Source organism: Ambystoma mexicanum, chromosome 8, assembly GCF_040938575.1.
Source record: "Ambystoma mexicanum isolate Mex_15411 chromosome 8, UKY_AmexF1_1, whole genome shotgun sequence".
Taxonomy (NCBI): domain Eukaryota; kingdom Metazoa; phylum Chordata; class Amphibia; order Caudata; family Ambystomatidae; genus Ambystoma; species Ambystoma mexicanum.
The window spans coordinates 1,013,539,240-1,013,562,628 of record NC_090929.1 but is presented as its reverse complement, the minus strand read 5'-3'; the positions used below and the strand labels follow the sequence as shown (position 1 = coordinate 1,013,562,628).

At 42.1% G+C, this 23,389-nt stretch overlaps 1 protein-coding gene across 7 annotated transcripts in view; it reads right to left on the bottom strand.

Annotated features, from left to right (window-relative positions):
- HSPG2 (heparan sulfate proteoglycan 2) overlaps positions 1-23,389 on the bottom strand; it is a 1,237,996-nt gene that overhangs the window by 42,028 nt on the left and 1,172,579 nt on the right. For all 7 annotated transcript variants that reach the window (XM_069610942.1, XM_069610946.1, XM_069610944.1 and 4 more), the window contains 5 exons: positions 22,425-22,596; positions 17,836-17,958; positions 11,695-11,754; positions 9,196-9,271; positions 857-935 (listed from right to left, as the gene is read on the bottom strand). In XM_069610942.1, the coding sequence (XP_069467043.1) occupies positions 857-935; positions 9,196-9,271; positions 11,695-11,754; positions 17,836-17,958; positions 22,425-22,596 (510 nt within the window). The remainder of the gene's footprint in view (positions 1-856; positions 936-9,195; positions 9,272-11,694; positions 11,755-17,835; positions 17,959-22,424; positions 22,597-23,389) is intronic.

Sequence of the window (23,389 nt, the reverse complement as noted above, 5' to 3'; positions counted from 1 at the left end):
AACGTGTCAGGAAGAAAACATTCAAGCTAAGTTCAGTCTCTTCCTATTTATCTGACACCAGCTAGCTGCATCATATAGTATAATTGCATGTCACTTTGGCAGACACCAATTTAAATATTTTGTCATTGCCTAACCTTAAAATATGAGCCTTACACAGCGTAATAAACATGGAACTGAGTATTTGGATCCCGGCACATGCCGGCGCAATTAGGGCTCCATACGACACCTCTTGAAAAAAAAAAACATTTAGCTTTTCTCGATGAAGATGCTCCAACATCAGACTAATGGCCCAACAAAGCAGCCACCATACCCCAATGTAGTGCAATGAAATCCCGCGTTGTCTACCTGATCATCCTTTTCTACCTATACATTTTCATTAAGGATGAGTTGTGCTACATTTAAATACACCACAATTTGAAGTAATCTGTGTGGTTGTCAATGCAAAAGTATTTGAAAATAATTTTGTTAATCCAATCAAATGATATCAATCTCTAGATATGTAACATTTAGCACTATGTTAAGTTAGGCAAAAAACAACATTTTGCAGCAACACTTCCATTTTTAGGCCTTTGAAAAACTTCATGAATGCCTGGTTCGAAGTGCAGAAAGAGTGGAATTCCACAGAGAGGCCACCTTATAATGAAGCGCCTCCCCCGCCCTCCTCCACAACCCCGCTGGCCCCTCTGGCTTCCACACACACACGCACAGTTTGAATTGGACTGTTCTGAGGCACATCTTGACAATTTTAGGATTATGATTTTATGTGTTAGACATCAAAATTCTGCAATTCTTACTGTCATACAGTTTCAATGATCTCAAAAAGGAATAATTTTTCACTTCACTTTTTCATACTCACCACGCCCTGCCACAGGATGACACCACTGGAGGAGGTGGTGCGAACTTCTAGCTCAATTGCCTCAGGTGCTTCGGGCTGGCTAAAATGACAAACCCAGATGAATAGTTTATTTACATTTCATATTTATATAAGTTTAATATTTAACAAGCAGGCGAATCTCTAAACACAGCAGTACTCTGCACGCACCGTCTTTTGGGACAGGAAAGAAAATATATTTAAAATGTGGGTGGAAGGCTATTTTTGCCAAATGGTGAATACATTTGAAGCACTTTACAACTTTAACATAAAGCAAGCAATAGGACATTACATAATTACATTTGTAAAAAAAATAAAAAAAAAAATAAAAAAATAAAGACTTCAGCTTGACATTAGGAAATGTGATTTCATTTAGCCCTGCAGACAACTAAATGGAAGGGAGGAAAATGGTTCCACTAGCTGGCAGATTTGTGATGTACCAAGCATTGGTAGTCAACCCTTCGCTAAAGCTTCATGATTTACACTATTCTTGTGGGAAAGAACTGGCTTATACTTCTAATCCAGTGGTAGCTGGGAGTCCGACAACTAGAAGACGACGGCTGGTGGTAAGTGTATATGTTTCATTAATGGGGGAAGTTGGATACACAAACCCTATAATAACTGCATGACAGTGGGGAAGAATTAGCTCTGCTCTGGAGACATTTGAAAGACCAAAATGGTAGCCAGGTATCCCTTCAACTGTGCCAATGTCCATACCCGTCTAGGTCAAACAAAGCAGGAAATCTAGTACAGATAAAGTTGAACAGATGACACGGTGCAGACCTCTCTCCATACACAAAGTCAAGAACATATTCCAATTGCAGGCATAGAAAGACTTGGTGGCTGGCCTCCGATTGGTAAGGAACACATATAGTAGTTCATCCTTCAAGTCCCACTACCTTCTACCTTAACCTCGCAACAGCCAAGCATATAGTTGCAGGCTGCTGAGGCTCAGATGGAGTATCCGGCAACCCCAAGTGGGAGAGTATATCCACCCTGCCCAGGAGGTGTTACAGGAGGCAGATGAACATCTTCCGAAGCTCCGGGTTACCACGTCATCTAGGGGAAGTCTGGGGCATTCGGATTCAACATGCATCTGAACTTCAGAGTCTCCACCGAGCTAGCGAAAGTTAAAGGAATTTGAGTTTCCATTCAACAACCACTGTTTGCTCCAGAGTTCCTTGTGAAGGAAATTCCCTGAAGCAGAACTCACACTGGAAACAAAGAGGTCCACCTGAGGAGTCCCCCAGAAGGCACGGATCTCCATTATAGCTCCCTGGATGAGCTCCTACTTATGGGAGGCCAAAGTCTGATCAGCACATATGCATTGAGCTCTGTTCTGACAAAAGGGGCAGCCGCCACAGCCACATCGTTCTCAAGAGCCCAGAATTAGGCACATTGCTTAGCTGCACAGAGACAACAACCCAACATGACCCTGCTTGTTGAGGTAGTGCATGGCCTCAGTGTTGTCTGTAGGGATACACAGACACTTGCCTGACATAGAAGGAAGGAATGCAAGCAAGCGGGGTTAGTGTTAGGTTGAATTCTAATTTCTGTGCTAATTCCCTTCAACCTTAGAGACCACAAGCTCTTTTGCTGGACTTTAGGACTTTTTAATTTTAACCCTGGAGTGAGACCTTTTTCTCACTCTCTCATGTATTTTGACCTGATTTGGATTATATGTTTCCTCTATTTTTGGAGTCTGACAAACTCCATAGGTATCTACTTTTTGTATGGTGACACACAGCACCTTCAGTGCAGTGTCACTGAGAACTCCTTTAGATTTCTCATAAGGTTTAAATACCTTTTCTTGTGTGAACTACCATTCACAAGAACAGCGAAGTTAAATTGACTGCACTTAACTTATTTTTGTAGGTCCAGCACACACCATCGTATGTGGAGTGCTGGGGGATTACCTAGTAGCCCCTTATCCTAACACTGTCATGTAACATTTTGTATGCTACCCTCACTACATTAAATGATTGGTGGCAGTGGTTTAATTTTGCACCTTGATAGAAGGTGGCTGGTGGCAGTGGTTGCATTTTCCTACCATTGTGCTTTCCTACCACAGGCTGAATCCTCAGCTGCAGTATAGCACCCATGGATGTCAAAATGGCAATTTTTCACCATTTTCTGTTTGTGAGGTCTTTCTTGGATTTTACTCTGTCTGTTGAGGCTGAGTTAAGTCGAGTTTGTTTTGCCTTTGGCAGGCATCAGCCCTAAAACCCACCTCTGGCTCAAGTGTGTCTGACAAGGCAGGATGTGAGGGAGGTTCCTGAAACTCCCCTGTCCTTTGTCTCTAGGAATGCCCGAATGCAACCAGTCCTGATTGGCTGGCTGGCTGTGCGTTCAGGACAGCCACCCTGCTGTGTCATTGACAGCCTAGGCTGTGCATGAATGGGAGAAACCTGCTTAAAAGGTGAGGGTTTTGGGACTAGAGGCAGAGTCTACCACTGGGAGAAAGACCCGACGAAGAAACTGAACGAAGCTTGCTGCATCCTGCTGGACCTACAAATTGCCGCAGCAGGAGCCCTTCAGACGTCCTTCCTCTTGCCCCATGACTGAGTCTCAGGAACCCAGGGTCTGCATCACTGCAACAAGACAGAATCCAACTGGGCCCCTCTTCTTCAAACCAGAGGTAATGTTTAGACTTGAGGTACTTACCTCATTGTCGGTTAGCTGTGCTCTTCCCAGTTAGGAATTGGCTTACCTTTAGAGTTGATTCCAACATTGCTTATTCACAGGTTTCACAGCTTGTGACCCTATAAGTGATTTTTCTACAAAACTAACTTTGGGCAAGACTTTTATCTAAGAAGTGCCTCAGCTCCATAGACTGTGCTCCAATTGACATTGGCTGTCCTGGCTCCCTGCTCACTCTTCTAGTCCATTGACTTTGATATGTTTGTCCCTTATAGGTGGTAACTTGTTTTAGACTATTATTGCTGGGAAAGGATTGTCTAGACTTCATTGGAAAATGTAAGTATACCCACATACCCTGAGAACCTTTTAACCTTTGCTTCCTTTAACCTTTCCATTCTGCAACCTCTGAATCTGCAAAGTATAACTAGTGATATATGAATGCCATTACTGTCCTTGTGAATGGAGTCACCTTCGGGTGTAAGAAGCATATCCAAAGAGTATCCACTAACTTGTGCTGATTCTGAAAAGTATTTTAAAGTATATTTGTTACATATCTTGCCCTTTTTTAAAGAACACTTATTTAAAAAATGATAAGTAACTATTTGTAACTGAAACCTTGAGTGTAAGTGTTACTTGGATACCTGCATTTGCGAATTTCATGTCTGCGGCTCACATTTACCCCTCTTTATCAATACGAACTTTTGTAGTACAGACCTATACGAAAAGGTAGGTTACCTAATACCAAGCAGATAAGTGTTGTGTAATCCCACACAGTGTCACTACACCAATTCTTTTCCAACAGTTAGCCCGATAGCCCACAGCTCTAGACAGATGGTTTCAGTTGGGTGATATTGTATGTAAATATGTGCCCTCTAAAGCACTTTGGGTTAAGGCGCTATACAATTAACACATCATTATCAAGCCTCTGTCGGGGATCAGAGTCTGTTCACAGTAAGAACTTGCAGGAGAGCACCTTAGCAATTTAAGAAGGCATCCATGCCCATCAGTTGTGGCCAAGGTTGCCAAAGGAACACCACGCTCAGCATGTTGTCCTACTGAGCTCACCAGAGATATCAAGCAGAATGTAAAACCCATTATATGTCTGACATGTTAATCTGAAACCACTGACTTCAAAGAAGGAACTGGTGTGCCTCCATGGGTAACTAGACCCTGGAACCACCAGAATGCATTAGGTTAAAAGGCCCAGAATACACAGAAAGGCAGGGGCCGGAACTTTCTGCATGTGTAAAGAAAAGACAGGGCCAATCCACAGGATATTTGCCACCCAATCTTCAGGAGACAAAATTCTGCACAGGTGTGTGCCCAATACTGCTCAGATTAACCCACGAGATGGGAAGGTGAAATGCTGGACTTCTTGAAGTTCAGAGAGAAGAGGAAACCGTGCAACAGGCTGCATGTGCAGTACAAATGTGTTAGCACTATGTCTGGGCTCAAATGACAATCCTCCAGGTAGGGCAAGCAGGGGTTAAGTCCAAAAAAAAAAAAAAGTGAGGGGACTCATCATCATACCAATTGAATGTGGTGCAACCAGAAATTAGCATATTAAGTGTACTCTCCACTTGAGCCCTGAGGGGGAAGATATTAATGTTCTCCCTCCTGAGAGGAGTCACCACATGACTTCCTACATCTGCTGATTTTCAAGGGGTTTGTTGCCCAATTTAATTGGACCTTAACTACGATTTTGTCTATATATATATGCATATTCAATATCTCCTATATGCTGACAATCTTGTATTGATTGATTATACTCCAATAGGCCTACAAAAATCGCTTACCCGGACTACAGGTTTCTTTGGCGAACTTGGATTAGAGATTAATGTGTCAAAATCAAAAATCTTGGTCATTAATCGTAGGAAGATCCTGTCAGGTAGTTCAAAGTTTGGTTGGTGAATTGACAATAAAAAGCTAGAGGTGGTTACAGAATTTAGGTATCTTTCGGTACTGGTTAAATCAAACAGATCAGTTGTGCATGCTAATCAAGCTTTGAAGCTAGATGCAGTTTCAGCTTTACCACAACTACGAGTGCTGGACAGAAAATACAGCCGATTTTCACTTCTTCCAGCGATTAAAATGTACAACCTAGTTCTAGTCCCAACATTATCCTATGGTGTGGAAGTACGGGAGGAGGGTTTAAGTGGGACAAGATAGAGTCCACTATTTGGAAAAGCTTTTTGTGTATTCCAGCTGCCACCCCCTTACCCGCCGGTTAGGCATATCTTGGGTGCTACATCCTTGGCCACCAAGATATTTTGGAAAATAATTCGTCTCTGTTCCCACCAGTATCGACTCTATTTGACCAACTGAATGCAGTATATATCCAGAACAAATGCGCTGTGCTTAAGGTCTGGGTGGATGCAGTACGGATTCCTGCTTTCGATCGAGCAACACCTTTGGACGAATTGGAGATTACACAGCCAAAATTAAGAAATCACTTCTTGAAAACTACTGGATTACCAACAGGACAAAGTTGTCTACTTGTAAGCCATTTGATCATTCTTCTTTGGATATCAAGCCGTTCAATTTTCCCCAGAAATATCAGATAAAACATGCATCAAGTGCTATTAGACATTTTTGGTTGCGCATAAAATTAAATCTACTCTCAACCATCGATGTGTTTGGCCGATCGGGCATCGGTTCCATCCCCCGAACGATCATGTTGATGCTGATATACTGAATGTGAATCCTTGAAACATCTTGTTGTGGAATGCCCGGTTTTAGCTGTTCATCGAAAAGAAACTTTTAAACAATACTTTTGCACTCGCCCTCTGTTAAATTAGGAGTCTTTTTGGTGGCAACTTTTAGTGACTCCAAACGATAGATTGTTAATCAATATGATGAATCTTTTAAAAATGCTAGAGACTTTGCATGAAATGTCTTTGTTTTAAAATGGTTCTTATGGAGAAATATATATAATGCGATATGAGTTTTATGCTTTTGATGGGTTTTGTGAAAATGTATTTTACTATTGTGTCAAATCTACTGATGTGTGTGTAAAGTTTTCTTGTGTAAACTATATCACACTTTAAATAAATATATATTACATGTCCTGCGGTAGCGTCCGTGTAGTTATGGTTAAGTTGCATAGCACTTTTTGGGCAGCTTATAACTTCGCTCCCCCTGGATGAATCCTCAACAAACTTTGCAAAAAAGGTTTATGGCCCGCTCTGAATTTCTAGTTACTTTGCACTAATAACAACCTATCCATATTATGGTTACAAGTAAAACCCAAGAAATTCGCAGTTATGGTAAACTAAGCAACCATACCTCGCACCACCACTGTGCACTGCTAAGACTAACACCCATGACATCAAAGATGACATCACATATGTCATCGATCATATCACATGTGCATTTACTTTTCATGAAAAGCCTCCACAAGATATGTTGGCAGAAAACTATCAGAAGTCATTGGGAGAACTATCATGAGATACATAGTTCATTAAGCAATGCATTGCTATAAACACCATTGCATTACAGAGTTCTTTCCAGTATAGGAACCTACTCATGTAGAAACGTAGGCATTGTCTGAAGCATGCACCATAGAAGTGCAATATTCAAAATCTTGCCATGTTGGATAGTAAAATTATGAATGCTTTTGTGTCACAGTTTGGGTACTGTGAAACATGTAATAAGTAGAGAATAATGCCTCACTTACCACAGAATTGTACTACTACACACAAAACAAAGATGCCACAACGCATACAAATATGAGCATAAACAGGGAGCATATACAGGGAAAGTAAAGTAAGCAAAAAAGCAGCAGTATTACGAGAAAGTGTTCATAACATAACTGATTATCTTCATGCACCGAAAGGATTGCTGTGTTTCAGGCCTGCTTCTTGCCCTATGTATATGTATCATATGATGCGACTGAACCCTAAGGAAAGTAATGTAAGAACATATGAGAAGGGTATGGTCTACAAATATAGTACCTTTTGAATTTTAGTTCCTGACTGTCAGTGAAGAAAACCACCTGGCCTAGATATGTCAGTGGACAAAAAAAGGGAGCCAGACATGTGACATCATCAGCGATGTCATCAATGACATCTGTGATGTTATCATTGATGCCATGGGTGTTAGACTTGGCAGTGCAAAGTGGTGGCACGGGTTATGGTTGCTTAGCTTACCATAACTGGTTATTTTGTGGGGGGTTTCGGTTTTACTTGTAACCATGATATGGATAGGTTATCAGTGCAAAGTAACCATAACGTATCTTTAACAACGTTTTTCATTGAACACATTATATATATATATATATATATATATATATATATATATATATATATACACACACAGATTTATTTATTTAGGCATTTGTAATGCACGCTAAACCCTATGGTATCACTGCGCTAATTCATACAATTAAGGCATGCTTGGCAATTAATGTGAGCAGTTACTTGGCACGTAGATTAATGACTTATCATAGTGGTACAATAAGCAACAGTAGAAACATTGTCATTGGAACATGAGATCACACTAACAGTAGGTTTGTGGAGAAAAGCAGAGTGTTAAATTGTTTTCTAAACACCCAGTATGATTGTTCAGCTTTAAGTGTTAAGTGTAGTGCGTTTCAGGTCTTAACCACTTTCACTGGGAAGGTAGATCCCGCCCCCCCCCACCCCCACTGCTCTCCTCCGCCTAAAGAGTCGGGTGGTAAGTTGATGAAAGGGTAGGTTTGGTCAAGACATTTTTAGTAAAGTTCTGAGAGAGATAACTGGGGGCTTCGTTGGCAAGGCATTTGTGAGTAATGGCTAAGGTTTTGAAGATGATACGCTTCCAAATGGGTAAACAGTGCACCTTTTTCCTTGCTTGAGAGATGTGATTTCATTTTGGGATGTTTAAGGCAGCTCTGAGAGTATTGTTTTGTATGATTTGCAGTTTGTCCAAGTTGCGCTGTAAAGTTCCAGCAAAAAGGGCATTGCAATAGTCCAGTCTTGACCCTATGAGGGCTCTAGCAATGGAAACACAGTGTTCAGCTGTGGGGAATAGTCTGCACCCGTTAATTAGCTTTGAAGTGTACGCAGTAGACAACGCAGTTGCGTTGACTTGTCTTGCTAGTGAGAGTGTTGAGTCATGGTAGAACCCCAAGGTCAATGGGAAAGATTTGTAGACTGGTTTTAGCTTGGAAAGGTTATTAGAAGTCCCAACCACCAGGATTTATGCTTTATCATTTAGACAGAGCCCGTGGGTTGCCTTCCAAGCCTGGATGGTGTGATAGATTGCCAGTAGGTTTTCATTGTCAGTGCCAGTCCCTGGTTAGTGGTAGAAAGACCTGCATATCGGCCGCATAGTTCGTGTATAAGATCCCTTTTTCATCAAGGTGGTCAGAGAGGTTTTTTTAAATATATTGTAGAGGGTCGGGGAAATGCATGAACACTGCAGAACACCTCAAGTGATAGGGGCTGGTGGTGCTTCAGCGTTATTTGAGAAGACTCTCAGGTCTATCAGATAGAAATGAGGTGATCCATGCGATGGCTCTTGGAAAAATGTGCTGCAGAGGCCAAGTGATATATATATATATATAGCACAGAAATAGGCATACATGGACCTTTGTAAGATGTTCTCACACAGGAAATAGGTTTATTAGAGAAACTGCGTGTATCCAAGGTGATACTAGGACTAAGATGATCTTACAAGCCAAATCATTTATCTAATGGACTCACCTTCTGGGAAACATCTGCCGTGGTAGGGCTATGTAAGCATCGTCCGAGAAATAGGACCCATACTGACCTGGGGCATCTGAAAAAAAGAAGTACATGTTACATGTTTAGGGTGAATAGTGCAATTCCTTAAGTAGGCACACTGCTCTTTGGGAAGCTCAAATACATTGTGGCATCAGATAATGTGAACTGGAAAAGAAGTTAAGAGTAGAGACATATCCTAGAAAGAGGTACCCAAGGTTGTGAAGTTTGAGTGTGCCAACATATGTACAATAGCTTGTATACTTGTGTGGGTATTTATTTTCAAAGGCAGCTACAAAAGGATATAATGAAACATTTAATACATGAATAAAGATGAGAGGGGATGTAAAGATGAAGGGAAATCCCAGAAAATAAATCTAGAAAGAGGAAGAATATATTTCATTTTTTAAATTCCAAGGACAGGAAGAACAAATACACAAATGTAAACATGTGGGATAAAGGAAGGCAAACTAAGAAATGGGAAAAGAAAGATAAACATCTAAAAAAACGAAACCTATTGGGTCAACAAAACACAGAAAAACAATGTTTGATTTGACAGCAGGAAGAAAGGAGGACACATGAGTAGGGTAGAGAAAAAAAGTTGTACAATATGTTAGATGCGGCAAGTATTTGCCTCGAGGTGCTAAATAAAAGAAATGGGAGTAAAGAAAGAAGGTGAAAATGAGGGCAAAGTATTATTATTTCCCTTGTTTCTTTCTTGTAATTGATCAAAGATCAATGATCCATGTACAATTACAACATCACAGTAATAGATACCAAAAGTGCATAGATTGATAAAAAATGATCTTAGCCCCAGGATCTATGTCAAGGTATGATACTAAGTCTTAGCAGTAGAAGGAGAAGAGTGCATACGTTATAAAGAAAGAGAATTGTACTCAATAAGCAGAAATTAGTCAGTAAGGAAATCCCCAAAGCTGCACTATGACATTTCTTTTATCTGTTATACATACACTTTTTCTTCTAAACTCATATTCCGTGCAAGGCATCTCTTCCTTACTTTAAATAAATGCTTAAGAGGCTTTGATCTCCCAATGGCTTTCAGTGTCTGTGAGAAGGTTTTTAATTTGTGTTACTTGTTAAGTCTCATCTGTCAAATTCTGTGACTATTATTATTTTAGACCAGCCCCATTCTATTTTTTCTTCTGGCCCTGCTTTACCTTTACCTGTTTTAGCAGGCTTTTCACTTGGTCCTTGTTTTTTTTGGCAGACATTTTTATTCTTCAGTCATATTCCTAACACTGTGTTGGCCTCAGCATAACACTTTCATAGACCAATAAAATCACCACAAAAAGAGTGGGATAATGATTTGTTTTATGGGTGATCACTATGTGATTAGTATCTTCATGGAACATCCAAGTGTAGCATGGGCAATTGAACAAAACCTATTTTGTACGATACTGTACAGCCCATTGTAATAATCTTAGTGCAACAGACTTCTCTGCACCAAGAGATTCTTAAAATAAACATTTTCTGAAAAGTACTCTTGGAACATTCACTAGTCTCTCCCAATGCTCAAAGCTATTCCCTCAACCCACCTACGTGAATATCTCTTAATCTTTGCTACAAAAAACGCTTATTGTATTTTAATCACTCTCTACTAATCTCTCCCTTGTGTCTTCCTACCACCTACGGTCTTCTCGGCTGCCTATCATTGCTCCCGATCTTCTCACCGATATGGCATCTTTCCTATTCTCAGGTTTTATGTTAATATCTTGAGTTTGACATGGTTGAATAATTTAAAAATATCAATTAAAATGTTTAACGGCTAGTTTATTAATTAACAATGATACCATTTTAAATAAAAAATCAAAATGGAATGAAAGCGTAAATTAAAACAAATGCATATCAAAATTAAAGGGCAAAAATGTCAACAACCACCCTCCAAACCATCACCCTTTCTGAAACTCAAATAAAACAAAAAATGTAAACAAACGGGCAGCAGTTACCCCAATTACGCACATTCAGCTGATATCTAGCAATATTAAATGCAGCTGCCTCGCCATTCTCTACCTCTTAATGTACCCTCTTCAAAACATTCTTTCTTCTCAATTCTTCTATTTTGTACATGCTTAAAAGAGTTTCACTTACCTATTTGTTTTTGTTCTTGAAAATAAACTTACTGATAATATATCATTCTTAAATTCCATCTTTCAATATTTCCCTTTCCATTTTTTTATCATGAATCATTTTTCATTGTACTTTTGAGTAATTACCCCTCCTATCTCCCCATAGCTCCCTCCTTTTTTGCTCAATTAGCTATTTATACAATATGCTTAATCCTCTCCTCATCCAGTTGCAAGAATTTCCTTTTAGCTAATCTAGACAACACATATATAACTTGGCCAACCCCCTCATTTATCAATATTTAGGGATGGCAAATAATTTGCCAATGAATGAATCAGTCAGGTAAAGGTGTAGTTTAGTTAAATACATCAAAAGGAAACAATCATAATACTGTACCATTCCCCCCACTACCCTCTTCGTGCCACTCAGCATCCGTGTTCACAGCAGCCACCGTTCCTGCATGGATGCAAACAGCTTGGTTAATACAATTAAAGCAAGGATCACATATCCCCTGCCAAGCAGAGAAGTTATACTACCAGCATATTATATGTCTTTACATTCCTTTTGTGGTCCTCCACGTCTTTGGAATGCTGCATGACCAAACCTGCGTACGTCTTCAAAAACCCTCAGGGCCCCGCAGATGGAGGTGCAAGTTAAAGTAGATTAGGTGAGCTAATTTTAACATAATATTCCTTGCACAAGCTTCTCAATAAAGTGGTCTCTGTTTTACTTCCTGGTCCACAAATAGTGTTCTAAGAGGGAATATCAGATGGGATGTCCTATGGAAAATTATGCAATATTCACATTTCTCTGGAAAAATAGAATGTCCCTAAAGTGTTTAAAACAAACTCCTTCAGCAATTTGAAAAGTCTCTTTCTAGTGCTCAAAGCACACAGTATAATGGTAAAGCTGGAAATGTGAGAAAGGATCAAAAAATTAAACTGCCCCCATGCTGAAATATTCTTATTCCTAAAATTCAAATGTCACCAAATTAAACCTCTTGAATGAAGCCTTCAAGGAAAGATTCATTTTTCTGCTGCTTTCCGTCCATATACCTCTATGCCCCTCCCTCTCCCACCCCCAACTTTTTCCTTTTGTTTGTTTTCTAATGTGGCTTTAAAAAGGCAAGTAACACTTTCCTGCTTCACTTAACTTGCTTATCTCATCTATTTTGGGGCACTGATCGGTCCCTATGGCTATCTGTGCAGGGCGACTGTCCCCCATCACGAAATTCCTTGTTTTATACTGCACATATCACTTTACAATTAAGTGTGGCAGGGGTACATTGTCTCCCTTTTAATTTTATTTTAGTAACATTTCTGTTACTTGCATGATGTGTCCAAGATTGGCTGGTGGCAGTGGATATTTTTCTACTATGATTTTTATTTTTCTCTTGTGCCATTTTGCATTTACTGCGTAATGCAATTTTTTGTACAATATACTCTAAAATGGTCATGCCACACTTTTTTGCCTATCCATTGACCATCTTGTTCTTTGGCCTTCTTCCTGCCCTAATGGGCCTAGAAACAACCCTTTCTTGTGCAAAGCGCCTATGCGTGTATGGCCAGATGTGGGGGCTGGAACTGTCTGGTCCCAATCCACATCTTGGCCAGTGTGTGCTTTTTTTGCTGTGGAGATGTGAAGGCCGGAGGCTTTCCATAATTGGATAGCTCCTACCAGTTGGAATCATGCAGATCCTTACCATTGTTGGACTCTGGGCGGATCCAGCTCCAATTTAACATACAAGGAGGATTCCTGCAGCCCTTATTCAGATTGTTGTTTGAGCTATGATTTCTTTGAAGAGGAACATCCTGTTGATGACCTTTTCAGCCAGCCTGCATTGCTTCTAGCCAAGACCCGGCAAAGCCCTGCTCCTCTGTGCTGTTCCCCCTGAAGTCCTTAATTGGTGCTTCAACCTCTGCACCGGCAATAAGAACCAGTCCAGACCACTGCTCCAAGATCCTGCCCTTGGAAATCTTCCAAAGTCTTCCAGAAACATGATGTGGACTGGCCAGCTCTCTCCTTGGCCTCTTAACTGCACTGGTCGCCGTCCAGTGTTCTGACCTGGAACTCCAGACCTTCACCTTGTGAGACGGGAATGAGCGTCTTTATCTCTGCCATGAGGGTCACCATCCCCTGGCTCAGCACAGTGATCATTGCTGCAGTCTCCCTATGAGTCCTAGAGTCTCCCGAGGTCATCATAATCGTGGTAGTCTTCATCTCATTGTACCAGGGTTGTCCAGCCACAGGAAACGTCTTAAAAGAGCAGGGAACCACAGAATAGCTCGACCCAATCCCGATGCTGAAAATGACCTCTGCCCCCACAACCTCCACCAAAGGAACCAACAATCAAAGTAAGGGTACCCAGCAGATTCAGAAATCCCAGAAGTGGTTTCTGAAGTAATCAGAGTAACATAAGCAAGCTTACATACCAATTTCTAACTTCCTCCTGACATAGGGGTTAATTGACGCAAACTCCTAATCAAACCTCTACCTTGCCAGTTTGTGATCAGGGGAGTTCTGACTAAGGGTCCCCCCTCGGGGTTCCTTGCCCTAGAGTGGAAGAGGACCCCCTAAAGAACTTTACTTAACCTTTGTTCTTGCCTTCCTGAGTGACTTGCACTCACCTGTTGGTTTTTCCAAAACTTGCTCGACTACTTTAAAAGACTCCTTACTCCCTACAAAGGGTTAACATTGGGATTTGGGACTTTTAGGGTACATGACTCCATCCTCTTTAGCAGGGAAGGACTTTAGAATTGCTAGGGGCCTCATTTTATAAGGCAGTATAACAGTGTTTAAACTGTGCTCTCATGTTACCCGTTTCTAACTGGTTCTACAATACATGTTTTTCTCCACTTACTTTATTGTATAAGTTAACTTGTGTTTCTTATCTCAGCTATACTTAACTATCTGTGCATAGTGTGGATTTAGTGATCTTACTTACCTATTACTTTAATTGCAAAGAGTATTCAGGCCAAATACATTTTGGATGTTATACTTTCCAGTCTAACCTGAATTATTGGAGGGGACTGTTCCAATGCACCACCCCTACATTTTCCTGAGTTTAGACCTTACTGCTCAGTCGCCTACCTTGATAGAGTTTGGCTATACTTTGGTGTCAATTCCCTGTTCACTATTAAAGGGTGGTCTCTCAGAATCTTCCTACAGGGCTATTATTAAATTCCATCTTAAAGCCTTTATTAGATAACATCAGAAATATAAAACAATGACTTAAGGTGAAAAATGAAATACTAGCATGGATATAGGTGGAAGCAGACCCTTGTTGAATAAGGTTTTAAAGTTCTTTATATAACTGAGATAAATAGATGGAATGACATACCTACGAGAGGGTGCATCACAACGCAATGTGATAAAAGTGATCGCCTCACTTTAATGCGCAGTAAGCAACTGAAAGCAAGTTTGAGTTTGAAAACAAAAATCATCCAATAAACAAGAAGACACCAAGCATGACCTCCACTAGACTCTAGCTTGCCAAGGACTACCAAAAAGAACCCTTGTTGGGAAAGTGCTTTTGAAGCAAGTTTTCCTCCATATTCTATGGACCTCTAAAGTTTTTGTTTTTGTTGTTACACACTGTCCTGACTTTTTACAGTGCACTATACTGGCCTTTTGCTCACATGTTATGGGGAAAAGGACTAGTCCTTCAGGCTGTCAGTACTGGGAAACTATGTTTCCCTTAGTCTTTCTTAAGTAAGATTTTTCATATTCCTGATGGGTGTCAATCCCAGAACCTTTTGCTTGGACTTGTAATTATGTTACCTTGTCCCTACGTGAGTGGGAATCTTTTTCCCCTCTCACCTAGTGATTTACTCTTTTTATGGGTGACCTTTTTGTGTTTGGTTGGAGATCTAATTTCCTAGAACTTTGGGCTTAGGATGGGTTGCCCCCTTGGCTCCCCTGTTAATTGCTCTTTCATGTACTCGGGTGACCTACAGTTCCCAAGTAGTAAAGAGGGATTTTCATCCCCCCTTTACCTTTTATATGAGCCAGCACACACCACCTTCCGTGGAGTGCTGGGGGATACAATGTATCCCCTTGCTTACTTACCTGTAGCATTTATGTTACAATTGCAAGTTTACTTGAATGTCTGGTGGCAGTGGTTTTACCTTAGTGGCCTTTTAGTAGTATTACTCACATACTTTTAAATCATCCTCGGTAATGCACAGAAGGGCTACAATGGGGAGCTCCTTTTTTTGCCATTTTTTTCATCCTGATTGGACTGCCAGACCGCCCCTTTCTGTAAAACACAAGGAGAGAATGCAGACTCTGAACCTGGAAGCTGCTGACAAGTCCACCACTGGAGCTGAAACGGAAGAGGAAGATGAAGAAACAACGACCGTAGCAATTTCCAGTGACCGGAGAGCCTGCTGTGTAATGAGGGCCTGCTGTAACCCTTCATTCCAATCGACCTGGGGGTCCCGAACACGAGGACTCCTACCTAGAGGCTGGTGAGACCCACTAGTCTGAAGAAGACCTGCATTTTGAGCCATCCCACGGTGTGCTGCGACCATGCTGGGCTGCACTACCCCAATACCCTTGAACCTCGAGCCATTGTGCAGTGCATGGTCTTCTGAAGTCTGAATCCATCTGAAATTTGGTGGCCTCATCCTGGCTCTCCATAGACACGATTCAAATCCCTGAAGTCCCCTCACCAGAGTGTTGGACCGAGAGTGATGGGAATGTGACCGGTGATATTTGTTCTTCATCTGGCTTCTGAAAAGGGCGTCAAAACCACAGAACTGCACCCAGGCGGTTAGAAACCCTTGCCTGGAGTCTTCCCCATTGATCCTTGCTGCAAATTCCCTTCCAGTGTCCTGTCTTCATGACAAGGAATTTATTGAGCAGGTTTTTGGCTGCAGATACTGAAGACATCCTGCTGCAAACTCTTCTCCTGTGCTGAGGTATTGTGTTGGCTGGGGTATTCCCCACCTTAAGCCTTTTGTGATTCCTGTGTAGCCTTGGGCTGTTTCATGTGATTGGGAGTCCTCTCATCCAGTTCACCCAGGACTACTGCTGGAATGTCTTCTTTGAAGTCCCTGGACCATAGCTAACTCTAAAGTGAACTACTTGGTTGTTTTGAAGAGACTTCCACAGGAACTCTGTCTTTCTGCAACTGAACCCAATCTCACCCTGCCTACAGCTGGCTCAAAGACGAATAGGGTCCCTCTTCTACCTCTGAGAGAACTCATGCAAAAGACTAGGTAAGGACTGGGTAAGAAAAGGATTCTGCCCTGAAAAATATAACAAGTGTTTAAAAGTGACTTACTTGTAACAGAGTTGGTTTGGTAACTGTCCCTCTGAAATGAGCAGTTACAAAAGTTCTTTCTTACTTTGAATGTGATTTGCCCTTCGAGAAAAGTATATACTAGGTTGTTTTACTCACCTGTGAATTGGTCCCCCCCCACTTCCCAAAAGTAATCCTGTTGGCTTCACCTAACTATTTCCTGAAGAATATAAGTGCACAAGTTCACCAACTGGGTTTTGCTTCCCCAGACCTGCTGTATAGCCCATCTAGAATAAATCTACATTGGGCTTTACCTACCTTAAATAACCATGTGTTATTCTTAAAGTGTAATATTGGGTTTTGCTTCCCCTGGTCTGCTTTATACAGAATCTAAAACAGTCTTCGGTTTATACATGCCTGTAAGTCGCTGGTAGATCCTTTAAAAAAGTATATAGGTCGTACTCCCCTTGATTAGCTGCTGCTCATCTAAACTGGTAACCCTGGGTTGTGCCTCCTCTGAAACTGCCTAGAGCATTTTCAGAATATCCATAGGGTTCATTACTTACCTTGAATGGCTGTGTGCAATTCTTAATACGTGTATTGTGGGTTTTACTTACCTTGGTCTGCCTTGTGCCATCCTAAAATTAGTTAGAGTTATTGCTTACCTCAATTTGTGTTCCACTGATCTGAAAAGCAACTGTCATAGTGTATTACAACATTCGGTCTTACTCACCTGGTATCACTGAGCTGAGCCGTTTCAGCGTCCGGGCACCCTCATCTGCAATTTAACCCTGGATTTGCCTCTGTTCACTTCAGCATACTTTTAGATTCTGTTGATTCATGTTACTAGCAAAGGTGAAGCAGCTTGCTGCGAATGCAAGGCATTTAAATGATCAGCCCAAGTCGCGATTCCCCTTCTCACTACATTGGTACTTAACATCCTTTACTGTGGATTTGCGACACAGTATAGGATATGGGATGCAACTTCATTGCAATGCCTGATCAAAAATTCTGACACCAAACACCTTGATATTAGAATGGAAAAACAGTGGATAACCAGTGTCCAATCCTATCATTCAGTTGGGCATGGACTTTAATCTAGAAAATACATACACAATCAATATAGAATCAAATAACCAGTAGTACATTAGGATGGAAGTGAATACATTCTTCAGAAAAGTATGCTTAATATTTACAGGTACACACAATTGCACAGGCAAGCTCAAAGATTCCTGCATTTCTTTTTAATATTACTATTCGTCTTTATAAATGTGAGTGGTATGTAATCTTACCTTGTTCACAGTGTATCCCCGAGAAGCCAGGAGGACAGAGGCAGCGACGGTCTTGGCAAGTTCCACCGTTGGAGCAATGGCCACCAGGCAGGCACTGATCTACCTTAGTCTCACAACGATCACCTAGAAGAGAGTGCATGCATTAGCCACTTTTTACACACAATGTAGTTTAGCTATGTATTCTGGGTGCTAGAATAAAAGAAAAGGTATATGGAGTGAGTCTCACAATGGGCATTCTCTAACACTAGTCACTTATCCCCATTCGGCAACGCCCTGGAACTCACTTCTTCCATTTTCTACTCCAAGTTGAAACGAAAGGATGAAAGAGGAGAATCTGGCACCGGGATGCCCAGTATTTCACAGCTAAGAATGTAGAGCCTTTCTCCCCTCTAGACCTGGATGGTGTCTCACAAAAGTGACTACCCCTCTGCATTATCATCTCTGGCATTGGAATCACCCACTTGCACCACAACAAGCTGCCTTCATTGCTGTTCATCTTGCTAGGTGACACTATCATCAGACATCAGTTGTGTGGCTCTGTTGCTACTCTTGGCTGTTGGGCAGAATTAGTCTGCTGGAGTTAATTTGCTTCTCCTAATATTGTTGCCGGCAGAACCTTGCAGGGTCACTCCGAGACTGCACAATGTCTGCTGCATCTTCTTGCCTTCTTTGTGGGTTGCTGAACAGTGTTCAGCCACCATTCAGAACCAGCTGTCCTGCTCCAGTCGCCATAAATCAGCCTACAAATGGAGACTGGCACAGACGCCAGCAAGACCCAATCCTGAGCTGTAAATCTCCCTCTGCACCTATGACCCATGGGCCTCTTCAGAAGTAGCCAATAGTGTGAGCAGTCTCCTCACAGGTCTTCTGAACTACCTTTCGACATTGGTCTTTCTCTTGGGGGCACATGGGGCAAGAGTGGAAACTCCATTTGTTGGCCCCCTCTGTCCGCATCACTTTCCATAGAGCTCAAAGCCTTTATTTACAGCTACCCTCCTCCTCATCTTTGGTGGTGGAACCGGTACAATGCAATATCCTTTAGTGTCCCTCTAACGACCTAATATATGGCTGCCCTTCTTTCCTTACAGGAAGCTGTAAGTTGTTACATGGCATAATACCATGACCGCATGCCAACTTATTACTTTGACCCATGATATCCCATGAGATGCCCTTTTTCGTAATGCACTTAAAGCTCTCTAAGCAATTGGAATCAGTTACCTACCTCTAATTTCTTTTGAACATTTGCAACCTGGGCAAGACTTGGACATTTTAAGATAGGGAGGATAGCTCAGCGGCAACATGCTCACCTTGGAAGCAAGATGAGAGAGTAACAGGTTCGATCCCCGGGTCTGCTCTTAGAAAACTCTGGGTATTAAGCGCATTATAAATAACCTATCATATAGCAGCCAGAAATGTATGTGTGTTCTTTATATTTTCTAAAGCTGTGTCACAGTTCTAATCATTGGGCCTCATTACGACCCAGGCGGTAAGGGGTTTACGGCAGCGTTAACAGCGCCGACCCTTACCGCCTGAGTACGAGGTCCCTTAGCGCCATGGCGCTTTTAACATCTGCTTTTAGCAGGTGTTAAAATCCATGGCGCTAAGGGACCATGGAGTTAATTACGCCACCGTAATTTACGGTGGCGTAATTAACGCCTTCCCCACTCCCATTATGCCCTATGGGGCAAAAATGGGAATGGGGAAGGGTAAATGGGGATTGGGGACTTACCGCCCCGCCAAGGTCGGAATGGGGCGGTAAGTCCGCCAACCACCATGGCGTAAACGTAGTTTACGCCATGGTGGTAAAGTCACGGCCCAGGCGGTAACTTACCGCCTGGGTCGTAATGAGGCCCATTGTCTTTCCCCCACCTCTTGCCAAGTAATACTGTATTGTTTGGTTTAAGTTTTTGCTGTTGTCTTTTGGAAAACGGAACTGTTTTTTCTTCTATAATAGTCTTCTTACCTTATAGCTTAGTTGGCGTTATGCACATTGTTAATGAATAGAAGATATATATTTTTCAGTTCTCATCTTTGTGGACAGTCCATTAGTTGATATCATCTGTGCGCGCGCATGAGGGAGAGGGTTGTACTTCTCACCAGCCTCCACTTCTACCTAAGAGTAAAGCCTTGCTGCTCATTCACACATACCAGTGAGATTTTGGCCTACATTGAAGGGATAGCCTTGCATACAGTATGTCTCAGAATCGTTGATCAGTGGTGTAGAGAAAAAGTCCTCCGCACATTAACAGGACTGCACTGGATTCCACCTACATGGTCTAGTATTGCATTTCTGTATCTTAATTGAAAATTCTACATGGCCTCGATATTGCTTATTGTGACTCAAACACCTTCACTCTGGTATCCACTGCCGGCGATGGGAGATCCAAGGGCAGTACCAAAGCATATTCAATGAGCCATACAGGACTGTCATAAGGCTTCAAATTGGTTCAAGCAATACCTCAAACACACTTTTAATAACATAGTATGCATGTGGTTTAGAGGGGATAGTGTGTAGTAATGTTTAGGTTGCCCAGCAATCAGTTTTTCCCACTTTCTGACCTTATACCTGGATCACATACTACACTGCTTTGCATTATATATCTGGCCACCCAACTCTCTCATGCAACAGAACTCACTGCTCAAACTTTATTAAAACACACTTCACAATTAGGATCTTTTGAAAATAGCCAAACTGAGATGCAACAGTAGGAAACAGAGGATTCTACGTCCATAGTTCAGAGATTAAGGGCTTGGTGGGGGGGGGATAAAACCAGTCAATTCTAGATTACAAAGGCCCATGGTAATGGTAGACTTTTTAACTAGACCTGTTACCTTAGTGGAACTGGAGTAGCAATATAGTAACAAAGCTCTAGTAATTAGCAAATTAATCTTTAGCATGTTACTTTGAAAGCTGGAGAGTTCTGTAACATAGGCAGGTTCAGCCACCAACATCCAATGCTGGATGGCTCAAGGTATGCCATTATCATTTTGCACAGGCTAATCAACTATAAATTACCATTATGCTTTAACGAGCCTTCTTCAAGATGTTATGCCCACTCAGATATTCTGATCTGCTGGAGCCTCAAACTAATACTAAAGGATTTGTCAGAATGTCCGTCCAAATGAAAGTCTGTCATCCTGTGTCACAACCTACTTTTATACCTTATACTACAACTATAGACTGATAACACCCAAGAGAAAGTTCCTTCTCCAGGAGATTGACTCCCTTCCCCTGGCTGGTACTTCCAGCACTTTGCACAGTCAACCTTCTGGACCAGGCGAATAGCTAATTTCTCCTGGTACTGGTCTCCACTTTCCAATACAGTTTGCAACAAGGCCAGGGGAAAGGACTCCCTTCCCCTGGCGTCTCTTCAGCATACTTGAAAGGATTCAGTTTTCTCACCAGTAGAATGACTCCCTTTCTCGTGGTGTTTGAGAGTTCTTTTACAACTTGGGTTTTATCTCAGTATTCTTTCAATGGATCTACAAAGTCCCAAGTCCTACTTTTATCAGCATGCCAGACCCTTTTCTGGTGGTTAGTGGGATTACCTCCACCACTGGTATGAGGAACATTTCCTCTGATACACTCTTTCCTTCTGTTTGGGTCCCAGACTCTTCTCTGGTGAGCAGTGGGCTCCTCTCTGACACTGTTGCAAGGAAGGTTTCCTCGGATGCACTCTTTCCTTCTGTTGGGGTCCCAGACCCTTGATGGACCGCTACTAGACTTCAGGCTTGCCCCAACATGAAACATAGACCTCTTTCTTTCCACCATGTCCCTACCGGCCCACCCATGCTTCCCGTTATCTTCTGGGACTGGCTCACACAGCACCGGTCTCTCCGGTGACTGGGGTCAGTCTCCTTCCCACTTCCTGCAGCTGTCTGTCTCGTCACTGCTTCGGTAGCAACTGCGTGTTGTGGCTTCTTGCCGTCTCGGCATTGTTCGAGGACCATGCAGTCCACCTCCTCCTGGAGGTTGTGCCACTGCGTCGCATGATTCCCGCTGGGCTCAGACCTCCTGACACAGGACCCATCGCAGACTTCGAAACTCCCGGGTTCTCGTACGCGGAGGGAAGACGAAGGCAGAGATCTTCTCTTTCTATTTTATGGGGCTCATCCGCCCCAACGTAACACCTGTTGTCAATGGCTCCTGGGCCTTCCCATGCTTCCTGTGAGCTACCTTGTTTCAGTACTAGGACAGTCAGTAAACTTCATGTTTTCTGTGCTCTTCTTGGTCCTGTACTTTGTCTTAGTTGTACCCCTGGCCCTACAGAAATACAATGATTTAGTTTCAATATGGTGGTTTGAAATAGAGGGGAGGGCTAAAGCATGTGCGGGTGTCATTTTATACAATGGGTTGTACCCAAGGTGGTTGTCCTTATCCCCAGCAGGAGAGTCCATCCCCATGAGGTCCTCCCGCATTAAACCACCCCTAGGTTGACTATTGGGGAGTGGCTGCACCTCCCCACCTCATGGGAAAAGGCTCTCCATTGGGAGAAGTGACAATGCCTGGTGAATCGTCACAGTATATATTTGGCACGATTTTCCTGCTAGATGTTCTGGTGTACCTGAGTTTCTTTCGTTGCACTCACCTTTATAGCCATCCAGGCAAAGGCACTGGAACTCATACTCTCCAGCTGGCGTGCAGCGGCCACCATGCAGGCAGGGCATACGGTCGCAAGGTGAACGGTTAAAGCATTGGGAGATTCCATGACTGTTCAGGAAACTGTAGGAAATATCCACCTTCTTCCCATTTACAGACACCTATAGATGGAAGCAGTGATTTAATGCAACAATTTTACACCACCAAATTTCATAACAGTATCCTGAAGATTGAAGTCGGGGAGGGAGAAACGCAGAGCAAAATGCTTCCTGGACTGGAGTGTCAAATGTTTACAAATTCCCCAAAATGAAATCTATAATGTGCCACACATCAGAAAAAGTAATTCCAAGTGTCTCTTTGCAACAGGGAACAGGAAAAAAGGTGGACTATCGCCTACATTGTGGAGGCCTTGCAACACACTGTTAAACCACAATGGTGCCTATTTGCGTTATCTATTGTACAAGTGTCATTAAATAAAGACAAGGCAGGGTGATGCCCGTGCCTGTAGCACAATAGATAGGCTGAAAGTCATAAAGGTCTTGTATGAATTAGATTAGTAAAGAAGGAACCACTCTCTACCATGGCACAAGTTGTGGGAGAAGAGCAACTACAATTCAGGATGACATTTTTACTAGCAGACAACGCAGAATGCAGGCCCAAACTAAAGGGGCTGGGTCTTTTCCAAGAAGGATGAGAACAAGGTTCAACATATTAAGGTGCAACTCGTTTCTTGTAACCAGTAAAACAGGAAAAAATTCATAATCTGCACAAAGCATTGAAAGGGTAGCAACAAAACGATAACATTTCAAATTAACCCCTGTAATATTTGCCAATGCCAGTGTTAATGGTGCAAACTAAGGGTATATTACTAAAATACATTACCATCAGAAGCAGAATTGTATGTGCAGGTAAAAAGGTTATTGCAGTCATTCAACCAATATACACATGCAACCT